The following is an 18027-nucleotide window of genomic DNA, read 5'->3' as shown; positions in this document are numbered from 1 at the left end:
ATGCTTAACTGATGAGCCACCCAGGCACCCCTTTTTAAAGATTTCTTTGTAGATATTTGACATCACGAAAGCTGTACCATCGCTTCATGCAAAGTAAGAACACTGTTGCTAAAGCAATCATCCTGAATATGCCGATAACAAGCTTTTGGATACATCGTTGGTTGTGTCACCTTGACTGCAAACTCATCTTTTTGAAGATGATGATTAAAAGCATGTTTAAAAATTCAACATAAAAAGAACACTAGAGTATATGATAGAAATCCTTTCTCTTTCTAAAAACCCTAGTGTTTTGTTTCCTCAAAGTGATAATCTTTTTTTGGTGAACTTCTTAAGGCCAGGCACGTTAAGCCTGTACACAAAAACTGCTAAAACCCACCAAAAGCAGTTTCGTGAGCTGTGATCTCATTTTGATTTTATAGCCTGATCATTTGCTATATTTTCTTTTCTTTTCTTTACCTACTTTTTTTAGGTAAGCACTGCGCCCAGCAGCGGGGGGCTTGAACCCCACCCCAGGATCAAGAGCCACATGCTCTCCTGGGTGCCCCATATACTATATTATAAATCAGTCTGGGTTACGTGGAATTCAGAGCTGGTCACTGAGATTTGGTGGCATAAAGCCACAGGTGCCTCAAGCATTGTATCCCCTGCCACCAGCACCCAGAGTCCTGGGTCAAGTGCAGAGAATGCGTTAGCATCACTCCCGGGATGTGGCATCGTCTTCCCGTGACAGTGACTTTAAAATGCCACGACGTAAATTACGTCTACAATAACCCACTTAGAAGTATTTATTAATTTTGTTTGTCTTGGACATTCTTCTCCTTCTCTTTCTAACCAGCAGGAAGCTGGCATCTCTGAGACAGAGGAGGAGAGACAAGGATGTGGAGGGGAAGACACTTGGGGCCAGCTTGAGAACAAGCGTGTTCTCCAGTCCGGGGGGACACACGCCCTTGGTGCCACCTTCACCAGTGCCTGCTGCCGGCTTCGTGCCCGCCGCTGTTGTAGCCGTGCCGACGCAGGGTCATTACCTGAGTGGTGTGGCTCTCTCTCGGTCTCTGCGATGAGGAGGTCGTGGAGCTGCTCACGGACAACCCGCAGAGTCTGTCTTCTTCAGGCAAACCTGCGGAGGTCAACACCGAGAAGCAGGTGAGTGTGTCCCGCCCCCGACGAGACAAGCTGGGTCTGGGCCGCGGTAAGCGCCAGTCGTCACAGTTCGTGGACTGACGGGGTGGTCAGTAAGTGCTCCTCGGGAGTACATCTCCCAAGGGGGCAGGAAACACAAACTACTGCTGCGGTCCCGCCGCATAGACGAGGAGACGCGCTGGAAAAAGCAATGAAGGGGGAACGAGGAACTGGTCCGAGCGGGCACGCGGCCGGGGGGCCGTGGGGGCTTCCAGAGTCTGAGGATGTTCGGGGAAGCAGCGGCGGTGGAGGGAGAAGCACGTGGACGACGGAGGGGACGGGGTCCCTGAATGGCCACGGAAGGAACCGGGCGCCTCCTCTGTGGGGTCGCGGGGACGCAGGGCGAGATTCAGGATGCGCAGATGCTGCGTGAGCCGGTCCGCGGGAGGAAGGACGGGGCGGAGGTGCCCGCGGGAGGGGTCGGCGGCCGCGCGTTCCCAGCACAGCAGCTCCTAGCTGAGCCCGGAGGAGAAACAGCCAGCGTGGGGACCTTTACGTCCCCCCGAAATAATGCAGAAACACCTCTGAGGCGCCAAAGGCTTTTACTAAGGATCACTCAAGAGGGAAGCCGGGTTTCCCGACCTCCGCACGGCGGACACTCCGGGCCGCCTCCCTGTCAGCCATGGGGCTGCCCTGTGTAGGGTCCCTGGTCTCTATCCCAGCTGCTAGTGGCCCCCCAGCTGCTGGGGCAGCCCTGCAAGCAAGGTCAGCCCTGACTGCAGCCCAGGGCAGACAGGGGCCAAACGGCGTTAGAAGTGATTTGCTAATAAAAATGAACACTTGAAGAGAGGAGAGTCCCCGGATGGCCGAGCTCAAGCCAGAGACCTGAAGTCCCGAAGCGGTTGCTGCTCTTACCTAAAACCATAAGTGACCAGGATGGTGTGGGCGACTGACCGTCCGCAGGCGTCCTGCACGGCCGACCGTTGGCGAGTCACCGCGCGCTTCTGCACGACCAGGCGTGAGTGAGCTCCTCCGGGGGGTCCGCACAACCCCTCGTCACACTACGAGGCCAGATGCGTCTTCCTGTTACATATGCAAATGCCTTGGCACGGAAGCGGTTCGCTCCGTCCAGACTGGGCAGACTGGGGGCCGCCACCGGGACGTGACAGGCCGGCAGCGCGGGTCACGGGGAAGACAGGCCGTGGCCGGAAGCAGCAGTCAAGTCCGACGGGCTGGGGCACAACATGGGGGAGACTCGGGTGACAGGGCAGGGCGGGGGCCAGTCCCGCAGGAGCAGAGAGGTCTGGGATCTAAACCCGGTGGAAGGGAACATGGGACTCTGAGATGGTCACAAGCTCGAGTTCCAGACCAGCAGGTCAGCAGAGGGTCGGCTGTAGAACCAGTGTCCACGCTGCAGAGGCCGCGGACAGACCGGGGTCCGCGTGGAGAGGGCTGTGGAAGTGTGGGTGCTTGTGGGGGGAACAGAGGCTGGCCGGCAAGCAAGACAAACACCCATGGCTCGACGGACATCTCATGAAGACCAGGAGTCTGACCAAAGGGGAAGAACGTGGGGGTCCATTTTTAAAAACTGGATTATAAGTCAGAAGGTTACTCCCTGAATTAAAACAGAAATTTGGCTCATGGAGGAGACAAACTCGGAGCCGAGTCGATAGCACAAATGTGCTGTAGATGGTGGCCTTTACATGAAGCTAAAAGTCCCTCCCGGTCCCCCTCTGAAAAGGGCACTGGGCACGCCATGACGACTAGACCAGCGCCCTCAGCCAGGACTTGGAGTCAATGAGTCGGGTCACGGGTCAGGCAGGGGAGGAGTGACCTTGAGCGGGATCCTGGAGAGAGCAGGGATGCGTTCTGGGGAGGGGACTGGAGGGCTGCGGTGGTGGAGACGCCACAGGATCTGAGCCTTCCGGGAGGAGAAGCTCTGAACGGTGAAGCAGGTGCGGGGGGGGGGGGGGGGGGGCGGGGGGCCCCCCCGGGGGGGGCGGGGCCCTCCCAGAAGCCCCACGCCCAGCAGAAGGGCCTCTGAGAGGGGGGGGCGGGCGGGGACCCTGCGGGATGCGCTGGAAGGCAGAGGAGGCGGAGGGAAACCCTTGACAGGACGCCCCCCAGACGTCAGACAGCATTTCGCAGGCACCAGACAGCACGGCCGGTCTCTGAGAGGGGACTGGGATGAGACGTCATTTTACCCGAGCGCTGCGTTACGAGGCCTTTCTTCCCTGTTGGCCAAAGAAGTCACAGATCCCAGAACCTGCGGCAGGGCCGGCCGGGGGTCAGATGGTGTCAGCGTGGGGACAGCGAGGGAGAAGGAAGGGGCGCTCACGGCAGCTTGGCCTGTGAGCCAGCTCCTCCCCTCACGAAGCAGCAGGTGGGGGGAGCCACGGGGACCACCGGCCTGGGGTGCAGAACCCCCGCTGGTTGTAGCCGACAGGTGGGAGCCGCTCACTCAGGCCGGCGAGCCAGGGGATGAGAGACACCGGGAAGCTCCGGGAACGTGAGAAGGCTCAGTTCTGTTTTGTTCTGTTTTGGACCAATAAAATATTTTATCTTGTTGCCATTTCAGAAGCAGCGCATTTTAAAGGCAAATGATCTAAACAGGACACCAGAAGAAAAAGAGAAAGCGCAAGAAGGAAAAAATGGACTGGTCCCTCTACCTGAACATTTAAAAATCAATATAAATGAAAACATTGTAAAGATAAAATGCAAACTAAGAAACGACAATACAGAAGTTTTACATGCACTGAATAAAAGGCTCTATTATTCTTAAAACAACTGACACAGTAAAATAAAGGACCGGCTGTCAGATTTTGAAACACGGGCAAAGACTATGTCCAGAGAGGGGAGAGAGGAAATAAGCAGCAGGTAATGAACCTAAAAATGAGCAATCAGTCGATGAATGTTCAAAGAAAGGCACACAGACGCACAACAATTGTCCATGTTATTTACCTAGACAACCAGCACGACAAAACTTTTCATTCTAGAAATCTCACACACATGAGAGAAAAGAGAAAATGTAGTGAGACGCCGGGTGCCCATCACCCAGCCGGATGCGCATTATCTCAGTCTTGTCTCATTTACTTCTCATGATCTCAAAAAAAAGACCTGGAAACCGCGTCATCTCACCGGTCAGTTCTTTTTTTTTTTTTTTTTTTTAAGATTTTATTTATTCATCAGAGAGAGAGAGGGAGAGAGAGCGAGCACAGGCAGACAGAATGGCAGGCAGAGGCAGAGGGAGAAGCAGGCTCCCTGCCGAGCAGGGACTCGATCCCAGGATGCTGGGATCATGACCTGAGCCGAAGGCAGCGGCTTAACCAACTGAGCCACCCAGGCGCCCCATACCTGTCAGTTCCTGAGCACGGGTCCCTCCTGCAGGCCAGGGGCTCCCTTGTACAGTGACAGTGGGCTGTGCAAAGGCCCCCCAGAAAGTCCCCAAGTCTTGGGGTAGAGAATTCCACTGTGTTCCTACCGAGTGGAAGGTTCCGGACCCATGGTGGGGAAAACATCTGCGGTGAACCAGAACGTTTCTCTGTTGACTTCCATGGAAGGCTTTGATCCCAGGAGACGGGCTGCACATTTCACGAACATGCTCGCTCTTCTTGTGGCCACAGCCTTCTCCCCAGACCGTGTTCTGAGGCGATTGTTCCCCCACCGGCTGCAGTTCCGTGTCCTCCACACGTGTGTTCCGTGGCAGCAACTGTGGGTCCGATGGAAGCATGTCCCCTTGCTGAGACCATTGTTCTCAGGAGCCAGGCTTGTCGGGATGACGGCAGGTCTAGCTTGTCCAGATGCTAAGGTCTTCTGGAACGGTCCCCATCCTGCCCTCCCTGCCCCCAAGACTGCACTCTTCTGTTCAAAGAAAGCCGTCAGGCTTGGGGAAGGCATTCTACGTAGTAGACAGTGGCGTTCTAGAAGACAGGCTGCTCTGCACGGGGGCTGGGCAGTGAGAGAGTCGGGGACTCATCGGCCTTGATGGAGGGCACGGGTAGGGGGAGGAGGCTCTGGGCTCCCTCTCTCCTTGGGTAGTGGGTGCTTGGTCATGAATCCTTCCCCAGGATGCTGGGGTGGGGGTTGTGTAGCATTTAGGACATTCTCCCCATCACGTGTGTGTGGACCCAGACCTTGGACTTCCTTGAGATTTGTAAGGAGATGTTGAAAAGGGAGAGCCTCTGTTGGTGAAGTCTGCACATCAGACTAAGGGTTTATGTAAAGTCTTCTAAGGAAAGAAGCATGACGCAGGCTGTAGACAGTGGTGTCCCTCTGCAAATCATGTAACGAACCAGGCAGCGCCTGCTGGCCATAACCCCCGGAATTCTGCCCAAACCCAAGTTTGTTTAGTCAACAGCAATGGGGTTTGGCTCTCCTTTCATGTCCTGTCAGCTTACCAAGGACCCCTACTCTTTACAGGAGGACTCTCCCGGCGTTTGTGGAATTGGACATCAGTGTTCCTCTGTCTGACCGTTTATTCTGCATCTGTACGTCTGCCCTTCTCAAGCGATAGTTCTCGAAGCTTGGCACTCTACATGGTTTTGCCGTCAGACTTTCCCCTCATTTCCCTTTAAATCTTTTCCTCTGATGCCATAAAGGATCCCCACTTCTCCAGCTTCCTTGAAAACCCTACCTCTTCTATCTTCGCATCCTTGAGCTACCCTTCAACTCCCAAACCATAAGCACTGTTTAGGGAACAACTGTCTACAGCCAGAAGTCCCTCTTAGCGCTTGAAGTTCAAGTCCAAGCCCCAGAATAAACCTCCTCTTCGAACTTCCATTTCTAACTTCCGGTAAAGGCTGCCTGTTCTCTTGCCCAGAACCTCAACCTCTCGGATCACCCTCATTCTCCTCTTCTTGCTGCCTCTGCCAGCCAATTCTCAGTCACTCTCGTTGGGGTGCACAGCCCACGACGGCTCGGGTGGGGGAACTCAAAACCGCTATTCCCAGCGCAAGTTTCCGTTCCACGGAATAACCCAATCGGGGAGGTTTCTCCACAAGAGCAGGTCGCACCTCACCAAGCCAAGCTCCAAGCCAAGGCTACTCTCCCAGAGACACTCTTTGAATTGGCATCTGACGCCTGGAGCACTCTTGCCACTTTCTGTCCCCTAGTTACTTATCTCCTCCATCAAAGTACCCCGTTCTCATCCCTGCCACACAGATCTTGGGCAATAAATCTTCTTCACTGGAAGGTGTGCCCTTCTAGTCTGAGTCTGATTCGTTTTGAAAATCCCAGTGCTCCCCAGGAGCATCCCGAACAATCCCAGCCCACAGGGAATCTCCTTTTCCAGGTGGAGGCAACAGGACATTCATTCTTCATGTGACGTATCGGACACCTGTCACGGGCCACCCTGCTTCGTGATCTCTCCTGAATTGGATCGTGGACCTTCTGTGTGCCCTCTCTTCTCACACAGAGCAGGTCTGACTTGCTTAGATTTCCTATGGCTCCGCACACGTTGCACAAGGTCTGCATGCAATGGGTGCTTAATAAATGCTTTGAAGTACCGATGTGTACCTGCCCTTCTCTAGGCTTCTTCCTGTCAATCCGCCCTTTTTATTATTTTGAAACCTCGAACCCTCCAAGGGGTAAAGCAGAGCTTCCCCAGAACTCCGCCGTCGGTCCCAGTTTCCCTTCATCCCACAGGCTCCCGACTATGACATCTGTCAGCACCCTGAACGCCAGCGCAGCCACCAAATGACATGCATGTTTGACCATACATGCGTGTGGACTGGGGTCTATGTGGAAATAAGTCATTAGGCATTGATTTTAGCGTTATAGTCTGTATGGTCTGGGATGAATTAATCAGTGCCTCATACCTCATCTACAGCATGCATTTTTGCTTTTAATGGACACATTTTCAGCGATCTTCTAGCCCCTAAATATCTAAGCTTTTATGGTATCTGGGGGTAGGTAATGTTTATTGAGCACTGACTTGTGTTAGCCCTACGGCAAAACCCTCATAACAATCCTGTAGGGCAGGTCCTTTAACTGTCCCCATTTTTAAGATGAGAAAACTGAGAACTGGACAGATTAAGTAATTTGCTCCCAGGCATGGAGTTCGTAAGCATCAAAGCTGGGGTCTGAACACGGACACCCGGGAATAATGCGACAGATCCGGGGAAAAACAGAGTCAGCATTTCAGCCCAGCCATCTTGAATCCTGACTTTTCAACCACAGCGGAGGAAATTCAATTAAATGAAGTCCAAATTAGCAATTATTTAAGATGTCTTGAAAATATTTTTAGCCATAAGGAGCGGGGCAGGGCTTTCTAAAGGCCCGGGGAGCTGGCTTCCTTCGCAAAGCTACCTTCTGCTGCTGAAAATAGATAATTGCACAATATTCCAGATTTTCAAGTGAAGGCTTGCTTCCTCTGGCAGTTAGCCTTTGAATCAGACAACAGTATGAGTTCCAAAGAATCTATACAATCCCCATAAACAAAGTGATGTTGTAAAACGTATACTTGAATGTTTTTCACGGCCTCAAATGAGAAGATCCGCTGCCAGCATTCTGGATCTCTCTCGAGCAGGGCTGACGAAAGCCATTTTTAGATGTTTCCAGAACCACTGTGGTTTGGAGCTCCGACGGGGGTGGCTTCAATATGGTACTGGAGGCCATGCAAAGAACGCAGAGTTCCTCTGGTCCTCCAGATGGTCTCACCTAGTCCTTCCCTGCGTAAAGCCCTTTACACCGCAGAAAACCCTCACAGCGCACCGAGGATAAACATAACAGACGAGAAAGGGACACCATCTTCATGGAATGATAAACGTTAGACCAAATGTAACGACTGCGTTCTTTAACTGCCACTTGTTTCCTTTTGCCCGGCAAAATCCTGTATACTCACTGAGCAGCAAGGAAGAAAATCATACTGGACATAAAAGGGCCTAGCTGGAATTTTTTATATCTTTATTTCCCCACAAAGTGAACATCTTTATACACACAATATTTTGTGTGATGCGACTAAAACGTCCTAACACGAAAAACTGTTCTTTAATCTAATGATAAATAACCACAAGTCCGGGGAATAATTAAGTGTACCAAAAAAGATCTAAGTCTGTGTTCACATCAGTAAAAAGCCTGGCAATTAAAGTAAGTGATAGCTATAATTATCCACACATAACTATATTTCAGCAAATGAACAAACAGATAATTATTTCTGGGAAGCAGAGGTAGCATGCAGATACTGGCATTCAAGAGAAATAATTTCCTAGAAAATAACACTATTTCTGATTCAATTAGAATTTCAAGTTATTCTAAACATTTATTTCCATCTTGTGCCTTTATTTAGAAAGCACGTTGGCTATACGTTGTGAATTAGGAATGAGGACTAGTAACTGCTTTCAGAATTACAATGATCACCTATATATTACATTCTGCACGTGGGTGATATTAGTTCAGTTTGTATCATACCAACAAGGAGAAATTTTCTAACTCTGCACCCTGCACAAAACTCACTGGTTCTTAGGTAACGTGCAACATTGTTCCAATCGCTAAGTGCTTACCCAGGGGGAAGTACCCAGGGCCTTGTGCCCTATATGCTAGTAATCTGGGGAGGTTGCAGGAACCCAGACTTTCACGGTGCTCATGAAAGCAGACCAACATCAACATGTTGAGTAGCTTTGAAAGACTGAAATCCCAGTTGAAATAATTTTCCTTTTGTGCCTGTGACTCCTGAGATTTCTGAGTGATTGTCAATTAATGACAACACAGAACTTGCTTTATTTTAAACTCTGGTCCCTACAAGATTTAAGGGGTAATGTACATATACCTGTCTTCCAGGGCTCAAACATTTGTTACATGCTGAAGTTTAGAAGTCTGAGAGTCCTAAATATTTAATTTGATATTATTAATTTCAGGCAATGTAGTCCACAAAAATTTCCATTTTGGTTTAGAGGAATTTTTTTCCCTTTGTTCCATTGGTTTTTGGTTTTAACTTTGATTTTTAGAATAAAACTCACAGGTGTTTGTTTATTTGTCTGTTTTAACTAGGCTTTTCCAGGACCGTTGTCCAACCCATAGCTTTTTGTTTTTGAGTCAAGACACAAATTAAATAATTTGGCGACAGGAAGTTTCTGTTTTCTTTTTCTTTGTGGTAAGGTTAAATGTCATCCAAGGTGAACTAGGGAGAAGCATGGGTTGAAATTTCAGCAAAAGTGAATGAGTATATGGTCATCTTTCTTAAATATTTGTGTATTCAGTATTTATCATTTGAACATATTTACAATTCGTTTTTTGTGGGTGGCCACCTTTGAATACTCCACAATTGCTAGTAGAACAGGAATCCGTTACTTGCTTCCTAGCGTTTGGGAAACATCTTCTATCACATGCCTGCCGGCTACAGCTGTCACCTAAATTCCATTTTTATTATTTTAGGAATACCTAATTTCAACATAAAGGTATAGGTGTTTTCATGACCTTTACCTCCTCCCAAAACGTTAGCATCGGAGCTTTCAGAAAGTAACCATCTTAAGAGAAAGACTGACTCTCTCTATTTCTAGCTAAAAAGAGTCACATAAGACTGAACATCAAACATTAACACAGAGTTTTACCAAATGCCTATTTAAATCGAGTTGGAGTAACACATCGACAGTGTTGTTTTCAGGTGGGAAACCGAGAGGTAATTTTGCTCTCCAACTCACGGGCTTGGTCATCATCCAATAAGATGGGGCGCCCTTCTCTGGGCGTGCTTAGTCGCTAGCTCTAAGCCAAGCTGATCTGAACTTGCGGACGCGGAGACACACCACACAATATTCCTAAGGTGGGGACAGCAGCAGACTTGTCAAACTCAAACTTTATAAAAATAAGCCAAGCATGACGTAACCAAGCATGTAACAACTGTATGAAAATGTACAGTTTGACCCAGTGGGATATGAGATGTGTTTCGAGTATTTCTAGGTAACAGAACTGATAGTTTTTATTCTTTTCTTTACTATTCTTCTCTCTGCTTTCTGAAACATGATTAATTTTTTGAATGCATAAAATTATAAATGTCATCTGATCAAGATATTGTTTTTAGAGGCTGCAAAATTCAGTCAGGAGAAAATGTTAAGAAAACCTGACGCTTTGGGGTCCGGGGAGCTTGTGTCATTCTTGGCCGAACTTCTGTCTACTCCCAGCGGTAATAGAATTTGGTAAGGACAGTTTCTTTTTCTAGAAGTCTTTGCTGCTGGCAGAAAAATCCTTCTGTCTCTAACTGATGTCACTCTCCCCTTCCACCATGGCACCAAAAAACCTCTGTTTTGTGACTTGCATCCTTCTTTTTGTTTTTTTTTAAAGATTGATTTATCTGGAGAAGAGAGTATGTGTGCACGTGTGGGGGGAGGGGCAGAGGGAGTCCAGAACCCCAAGCAGACTCCCCACTGAGTGTGCAGCCTGACCCGGGGCTCAATCTCAGGACCCTGAGGTCACGACCTGAGCTGAAATCAAGAGTCAGAGGCTTGACCGATGGAGCCACCCAGGCCCCTCTGTGACGATCCTTCTGATCATTATTTGTAACCCTTGCTCAGTATGGGGGGGTGAGATCCGTAAACACATCCGAGATTTGCCCCCGTGTGTGCGATTCAAACCACCTTTTCCCTGGGTGCCGACAGAGAATTCCCATCTGCTCCGGAGACCTTCCTGCTAAGCTCGAACAAACGCTGCCCAACCAACTACCTGCCCCCTCCCCTCCCCCCGACCTCGGCCCCCGTATGGTTTTCGTTCTATCCCCCTTCTGTGTGACCACGTGTGGGTGAGGAACACACTGAGCTGAGAAGCCTCCCCGGGGTCCCTCGGATCTTGAAGGAAGCCCGGGACAGGGTGGGGACCGGCCACCATCCGCATGCCTGACACGGGCTCTCCACGCCCCTCCGTTCCCCGCCCGTTCTCTCTCGCTCCTGTCTCTTCTCTTTATCTTTTTAAATGCTGGAACTGCAGCTGGGACAGGTCTGCATCAGCTACCCAGGAGCCGCCGTCATCCTCTCTCCCGATCCCCACGGGTTTCTCCTCCCCCAGGGAGAGCCTGTCCTGTCCTGGGCAGCTGTCCCCTCCCCACGCTGCCATCCTGCAGCTGTGCGACAAGTAGTATTCCTGTGTCCTTCCCGTGCTTTTCTCGAATTCCCAGTGAAGGTGGCTCTGAAAAATGCTTACGTGCTTATTCATGTCCCCTGCCCGATTTCCTATTCAATAGCCTTTTGTTTGTTTTTAAGCAAACTCCAAATGGGACCCTTTGTTGGTCAAATGTGTTGAAAAGACCTCCTCTGTGCGGACGCTGATATATATCATTGTCTTCCCTCGCGGTCAACACTCTTGTGTGGCTTAAGACATTGTCCTTTCTTTTCCTATCTCTGAGGTCGAAACATCCTGTGCTTTCTTCAACACATTTGATTAGTTTACATTTGACACTTAGATCTATAATCTACCAGCAGTCTCTTGTGCGTGCGGCCCGAAGGAAGGGTCAAGTCCATTTTTTTCCCTCTCACGGATAGTCATCGATCACCTTCCCCCAGTGCCCTGCAATGCCAGGTTTGTCATGAATTAAGTGGTTATTTATGCAAGCTGCGGAGGTTTCTTTCCCCTTCTGTATTCCTAGTCTCTGGAGGAGCTTATGTAACGCTCGCATTCTTCATCCTGAAAATTTTGAGACACTTGCTGGGAAAGTCATTTGGGTTCTCCTCAGAGCAAAGTACTCAATTTCAACTCTAATTGATTTAATATTTATGTTACTATTTAGCTTTCCTATTTGGGGGGGTCCATTTGGTTAGTTGTAGTTTTTTGTTTGTTTTAATTTTTTAAAAGATTTTATTTATTTATTTGACAGACAGAGATCACAAGTAGGCAGAGAAGCAGACAGAGAGAGAGAGAGGAAGGAAGCAGGCTCCCTGCAGAGTAGAGAACCCTATCGATGCAGGGCTTGATCCCAGGACCCTGGGATCATGACCCAAGCCGAAGGCAGAGGCTTCAACCCACCCAGGTGCCCCTGTTTGTTTTAATGTTTAATTTAATTTTATTTTTTCAGTGTTCCAAGATTCATTGTTTATGCACCACACCCAGGGTTCCATGCAATCCGTGCCATCCTTCATAGCCACCACCAGGCTTTTTTTTGTTTGTTTGTTCGGTTTTTTCCTTTCTTCTCTTGGAGAAGTGTGTCTGTCCATCTAAATTCACAAACTTATATTGGCATAAACTGTTCATAATATACATATTACTATTTTCCAAACTCTAGAAAGTCTGGGGTGGGTCCCCTCTGCATCCTGGAGTTCGTCACCTGTGCCACCTTCTTTATTTCTCTACTATCCTTGCAAGAGAGTTTTCCACTTTATTCATGTTTCAAAGATTTTTTTTTTCAAAGAACCGACTTCCGGTTTTGCTATTTGTTATACATTACAGTAACTTATTTCTTACCTTTACTGTATCTTTTCTTCCACTTTCTGTTGCTCTGTCTCTAACTTGTTGACATTTAAAAACCTGATTTTTGGCCTTCCTTCTTTTGCAAAACAGATAGACATAAATTTCCCCTGATGAAGACATTAGCAGCGTCCCAGAAGTTCTGTCATATTTTCATTGTCATTTGTTACAAAGTTCTGCTTTTCTGTGATTTCTTCCCGAATCTACTGATCCCTTAGAGATGTAATTTAGAACTCTCAGAAAGATGAGAAAGTCGTTTTTAATATTTGTATGGCACACCTTTCCTGGTTCCGTTCCTTCACATTTAAATTTTTAGCATCCTCATGTTTTACATGGTTTTCAGAAATCTTAGGCTTTAAAATACTTTATTAATGGATTTATCTCTAATGTGAATTCACACTAAACGAGTCTCTTAAACTGTCATGGCTTGAAACATAAACTTAAACTGAGTTCAAGCTTAGTTATTTTCAGAGGTGATTTTATGCCTACATCTACGACCTTCCTATCGGCCTTGTGTGTGTGCGGTTTTTTTAGACTTAATTTATTTATTTGACAGAGAGAGAGACACCACAAGCAGGGGGAGCAGCTGGCAGAGGGAGCAACAGGCTTTCCCGCTGTGCAGGGAGCCCAATGTGGGACTCGATCCCGGGACTCCGGGATCATGATCGGAGCCAGGGCAGATGCTCCACCACTGAGCCACGGGGGGCCGGTCTTGTTTTCCAGGTCTCTCCAGTTCACCTCATTTTTGTTGCCTTTGGGATAGACTGACTTGTATTACTCTGTTTTACTCCCTCTGTTGGTGTGGAGATTACATACTCAGTACTACTCCTTCAGTGCTTGCCTCTGACATTACAGCCCGTGAGTCTGAGTTACCGGCCTGCGGCAGTAAACCCTGCTCCACGCTCTCCTGATTTCACTGGCGTTACTGACTGTTTGTTTTTGCTGCTTGTATCTCCGAGCATTTTGGGTCTGCCCTGCATTGAATTCTTCCAGTTTTTTTTTTTTTTTTTTTTCTAAAACTGCTTTTCCTCTTTTGTTTTTTTTAAAAAGTTTTTTTTTTTTTTTTTTTTTTACTATAGATGAACAGCTCTTTGAGCATGCTAAATATGTTATTTCATTGTTTTTGAATTGTCTTTGAATTGCCGTTCCTTAGAATTTGTCTTTTTTTTTTTTATTACTTCTGGCTGCTTTTAATATTTGCTCTTAGTTATCAGCATTTCACTATGAGATGCTTAAGGGCAGTTTTCTTTTTATTTATGCTAAGCAGGCTTTGGTTTGGTTTGGTTTGAACAAAAGTCACATCTACAGACAGAAAGCTGTACACATGTGTACATTTCCAGAACACGCGCACCTGCTTGTGGGTAGTGATTCGGGCCCCTCTGTTTGAGCCCCCCCATTCGTACATTAGAATCAGAATCCTAACCCCCAAGGTGGTGGTTGTAGGAGCTGGGGCCTCTGGGAGGATACCAGGTCCCGAGGGTGGAACCCTCAGGGCTGGGGTTAGTGCCCTTACGAGGGGCACCCCGGAGATCTGGCTCCGTCCTTCCAACTTGGGAGGACACAGCGGGAGTCAGGCGGCCTGGGAGCTGAGCCCGCGGCCGCGCTGCTCGGACATCCAGAACCCGCACAGCGGGTCCGTCCGAAGCCGCCCAGACTGGCGTTTTGTTCAGCGGCCCCGACGGAGCAGGCGCGCAGTCCATCCTGGACCACAAGCCCAGCCTCGGGCAACCACGCGTGGTTTTCTGGGCCTCTCGTTTTGCTCTTTCCGGAACATCACGTGCACAGACCGGACCTGTCGGCTTTGAGTCTTCGCTCACTTAGCGCGACGTGCTCGACAGTCGCCGCGCGGCGGCACAGAGGGGTCACCGTAGGGCGGCACAGAGGGGTCACCGCGCGACGTGCTCGACAGTCACCGTGCGGCGGCACAGAGGGGTCACAGAAGGGTCGTGCCCCCGCTTTGTAGTTCGCACCATTTACCCGCGTGCCAGTCAGCCTGTAAAAGGGCCCCGGGGCCCCGCCACGGGCCCTCACACCTTCAAGAGGACTAGAATCTTGGCCAAGAGTTGAGCTGCCTCATGAGAGACCCTGAAACCCGGGCACTCAGACCAGCCTCAGCCGGACGCCTGACCCACAGAACGTGTGAAATCACCGTCTTCTGTTGAATTAAGCCTCTAAGTTCCGGGGGGGGGCGGCGGGTGGTGCTTACAGAGCAGGAGACAACCAATGATCCAGTGCCCGGTCCAAGGCGTCCATTTTGGAAGAAGGTCAACAATGGCCCAATAAACCCTCCACACGGGTCTCCTCATGGGCACAGTCTTCCTGCTGTCCGTGTGGCCTGTCTTCTTTCTCCAGAATTCCAGCCACCTTCTCGCCCCACCCTTCCCGCCTCCAAACCGTGTTCTGGAATCCCCGATCCTCTCCTGCTCCTGTGTCTCCTCCCCTAATGTCCTCAGTGATCGTCCAGCTCCTCAGGTTGTTTTTTTTTTTTTTTTTTTTTTAATGACTGTGTCTAATTAGCTCGAAACTCCTCCTCTATTGTACTTAATTTTATGACTATTTCTCAATTTCAGAGTTTCCGTTCAACACAATTTTATAGTTTCCCGTTTCTGCGGATTCTCATTCTTTCATCTCCTTGGGCACAGTAAACACGCTTCGCTTAAAGCAAGCGCTTGTGAACTCCTGTCTTCTGGGCCTCCACGGATGGGCCGCAATGGACGGCTATTTCCGCTTGTTAATTTGTGATCTTGTCTTGTGTCATCATGTGTCTGGTTTTTTGACTGTGTGTTAAACACTAGATTTGAAACATGGTTTGTTACATCATTTTGAGGCCTCGGAGGCTGTCGATGTCCTTTGAGACACAGACATCCACACACATTTCTTCCCAGGTACGTGTGGGCCCTGTCAGTCCTGAAGGACGTCTGTCAAACAGCCGGGGTTGAGACGATTCGGAGCTGAGCTGTGGTTTCTAGATTGGGAACACCCAGCCCTTAGGAGGGACACCTTGAGGCTCTAACCCATGGCCTTAGGAAGCCCCGGACTTAGTCTGTCCCCACAGTCCAGGAGGCTGTCAAAAATCCAGCTTCGGAGCTGGTGTCTATGGACTGGGAGAGTGCACGGATGTCTCTTGGAGAAGAGCCTAGAATGTAGGCTTCCTTGCTTGGTCCTGCCTGCGTTCTAAACCCCCTTCCTCCATCTCTTCCCTGGATCTCAAGGTCGTGATGGTTTTCTAGTGCCTTTAATCAGAACAACAATGAAAATTTTGGCCAGATTTTCCATATGTCCTCAGGAAAATCATCCCAACAGCCATGGGCTGCTTTTACGTGTGAGAGAAATAAGTTATTTGTTCAAGCCACTATCAGAATGATTTTTGGATAAACACAGTCTAGCCAATTTCTAAATGATACATTCTTTTACATACACTAGTTAAATACTTAAGGCCAGTTTGGTGTTTACCATAACTTCAGTATTATTTTCCCTCACACTACCCTGGTATGAGAAGAAAAAGGTATTTTTTTTTTAATTAAAAGTACCATTAGAACAACCCCATCTCCTCCTTCTGTTCTGTATAATCTCATTTTATATTGGTTCCCACATAGCGAATACTCCACAACAATCTTTGAAAAGTCAGCTAACACTGAACACAACGATCATTCTTTAACCCAACCCATAAAATGCTACAATATACCCTCCAGCGAAGTTTATGAGCTATGTCCCAGCTTTTAAACCTACTTCATTTTTACGTTTCAAATCCATTCTCCCTAGAAAGTTGACAGAACTTAATACTTTCATCTATTTACTTCCGAGTTTAAAAAGCACTTACCATTTGAGACGGAATTCCCATTTTCAGCAGTGATAGCACTTGAGAGTGAATTAGATAATTGAATTCCATGGTTATTTGCATTTCTATCTTGAGTCTCAGATGCAATTTCTGATCTACCAGCATCCTCTCGGGCAGTGAGGTTCATGTTAGTCTCAAAACCTAAAATAAATTTTAGAAAGGGTTACTCTTTTTGGATAAAATGCACCCACTAATTTAATAAAATAGTAGAAGAAAATAATACAGCTCATCAAATGAAACACTAATTGTATTTGAAATAGTAAATCAATAATCATCCTTCATTAAATTTATGGCCTACAAAATGTCCACCAAATTTTGTCACAGCACTCTCAAACGTAATGGGGAATATTTAGTGGTGTTAATGAATTACATAATTTACTATTTTCAAACATATCTGTACAGAACTTTTGGTGTCAGAGTCTAATAACTTGTCACTAGAGTGCCGTCTGTCTTGAGAACGCTATTTCCTAAAAGGAGCGTGGAAATAAATTCATGTTTCACAAGTTTTCTCAATTACTAAATTAAGCAGAGCTGAGACAATCCCTACAGGTTTGAAAAAATAAGAAATACACTTACAGCATGTTACCAACTTTATTATTATCCACTGAGGACTATTAAACCTCAAAACCCTACCTTTGCATTCTGAACACTAACATTACTTAATTGTTCACTGCGCATCCTGTGTTGAGTGCTCAGGGATCAATGAATACAAGAAGCCATCCCCCAAATTAAGCTGAAGAGCCAAATGAATATTTTTTTTTAACTATGTAGAAATAACAAAGTAAAATGTAACAAGTGCCAGGGTTTGGAGCAAAGTCTATTGCATTATCCTGAGGCAGGGTCTACGAATGACCACAGGGAGCAAAGGAAGCACAGCTGTCCACCAGGGCGTCAGCTGTGGCCCCTGCCACCCGGCCCCCCCGGAGTCATGGGCCCTCTCTGGGGCTGGTCAGGGGAGCCTGGGACTGGCTCTTGCTTCCCAAGGGAGGTTCTGGAGGATCTTCGTTCAATATGGAGGCCGTGGATGTTGCTTCTGGTCTTCGGTGGTACAGAGTGGATTCTGACTGCCTTTCGGTTAGGGCTTTCTGAAGTTTAGGGCAACAGATTATTCAAAAGGGATAAAAAGCCCAATTTGCTTTATTATACTTTACATGCGGCAGAATGGCTTATCTCCAGTGACCCCGCAGGGGAGAGGACGGAGGGAGGGCGGTTGGTCTTGACCGGATCGTCTTGCCTCTATGCTGATCTCCCCCTGCCCTCGAGCCTTACGCTCCAACGGCACGACAGGCAACGGTCAGTATCCAGACGCTCCACGCTGACCCAGGTTCCCTGCTTTCCCACAGGCACTCCCGCCAGCTGGGGTGGCTCCTGTCCTCACCAGTGGGGCTCGTGGTCCGACGAGCCCCAGGGACCCGTCACTTAGAAGTGGAGGGCGCAGCAGGTCTGCCCCGCAGGAGAGCGTGTGCTGTCTAGAGCAGGAGACGCTGGAGGGCCAGAATGGAGACGAAGTGGACAGGTCTTTGAAAACCACGGCAGCTCCTGGGTCCCTGCACTTGAAGACAAGCAGGACAGCTTTGGCTCGGCCAGCGAGCGGAGGAACACGGATGAGCAGGAGAGCAGCCGATCCGGAGGGACCGTCGGAGTTCTCGGGCTGCCACTGCCAGACCAGCTTTTCCTTTCCGGCGACT

At 48.5% G+C, this 18027-nt stretch overlaps 1 protein-coding gene across 5 annotated transcripts in view; it reads right to left on the bottom strand.

Annotated features, from left to right (window-relative positions):
• MYO16 (myosin XVI) overlaps positions 1–18027 on the bottom strand; it is a 576627-nt gene that overhangs the window by 25712 nt on the left and 532888 nt on the right. For 3 of the 5 annotated variants that reach the window (XM_059378159.1, XM_059378158.1, XM_059378157.1), the window contains exons 33-34: positions 16322–16480; positions 1026–1117 (exon numbers count right to left, since the gene is read on the bottom strand). In XM_059378159.1, the coding sequence (XP_059234142.1) occupies positions 1026–1117; positions 16322–16480 (251 nt within the window). Of the gene's footprint in view, positions 1–1025; positions 1118–2034; positions 2668–3156; positions 3655–16321; positions 16481–18027 lie in introns of those variants that run through there. The other 2 variants (XR_009400078.1, XM_059378160.1) reach the window with 2 other exon arrangements.

This window comes from Mustela nigripes, chromosome 15 (assembly GCF_022355385.1).
Source record: "Mustela nigripes isolate SB6536 chromosome 15, MUSNIG.SB6536, whole genome shotgun sequence".
Classification (NCBI taxonomy): domain Eukaryota; kingdom Metazoa; phylum Chordata; class Mammalia; order Carnivora; family Mustelidae; genus Mustela; species Mustela nigripes.
Note: the sequence above shows the minus strand (reverse complement) of the source record. Positions and strands in the feature narration are given on the sequence as shown.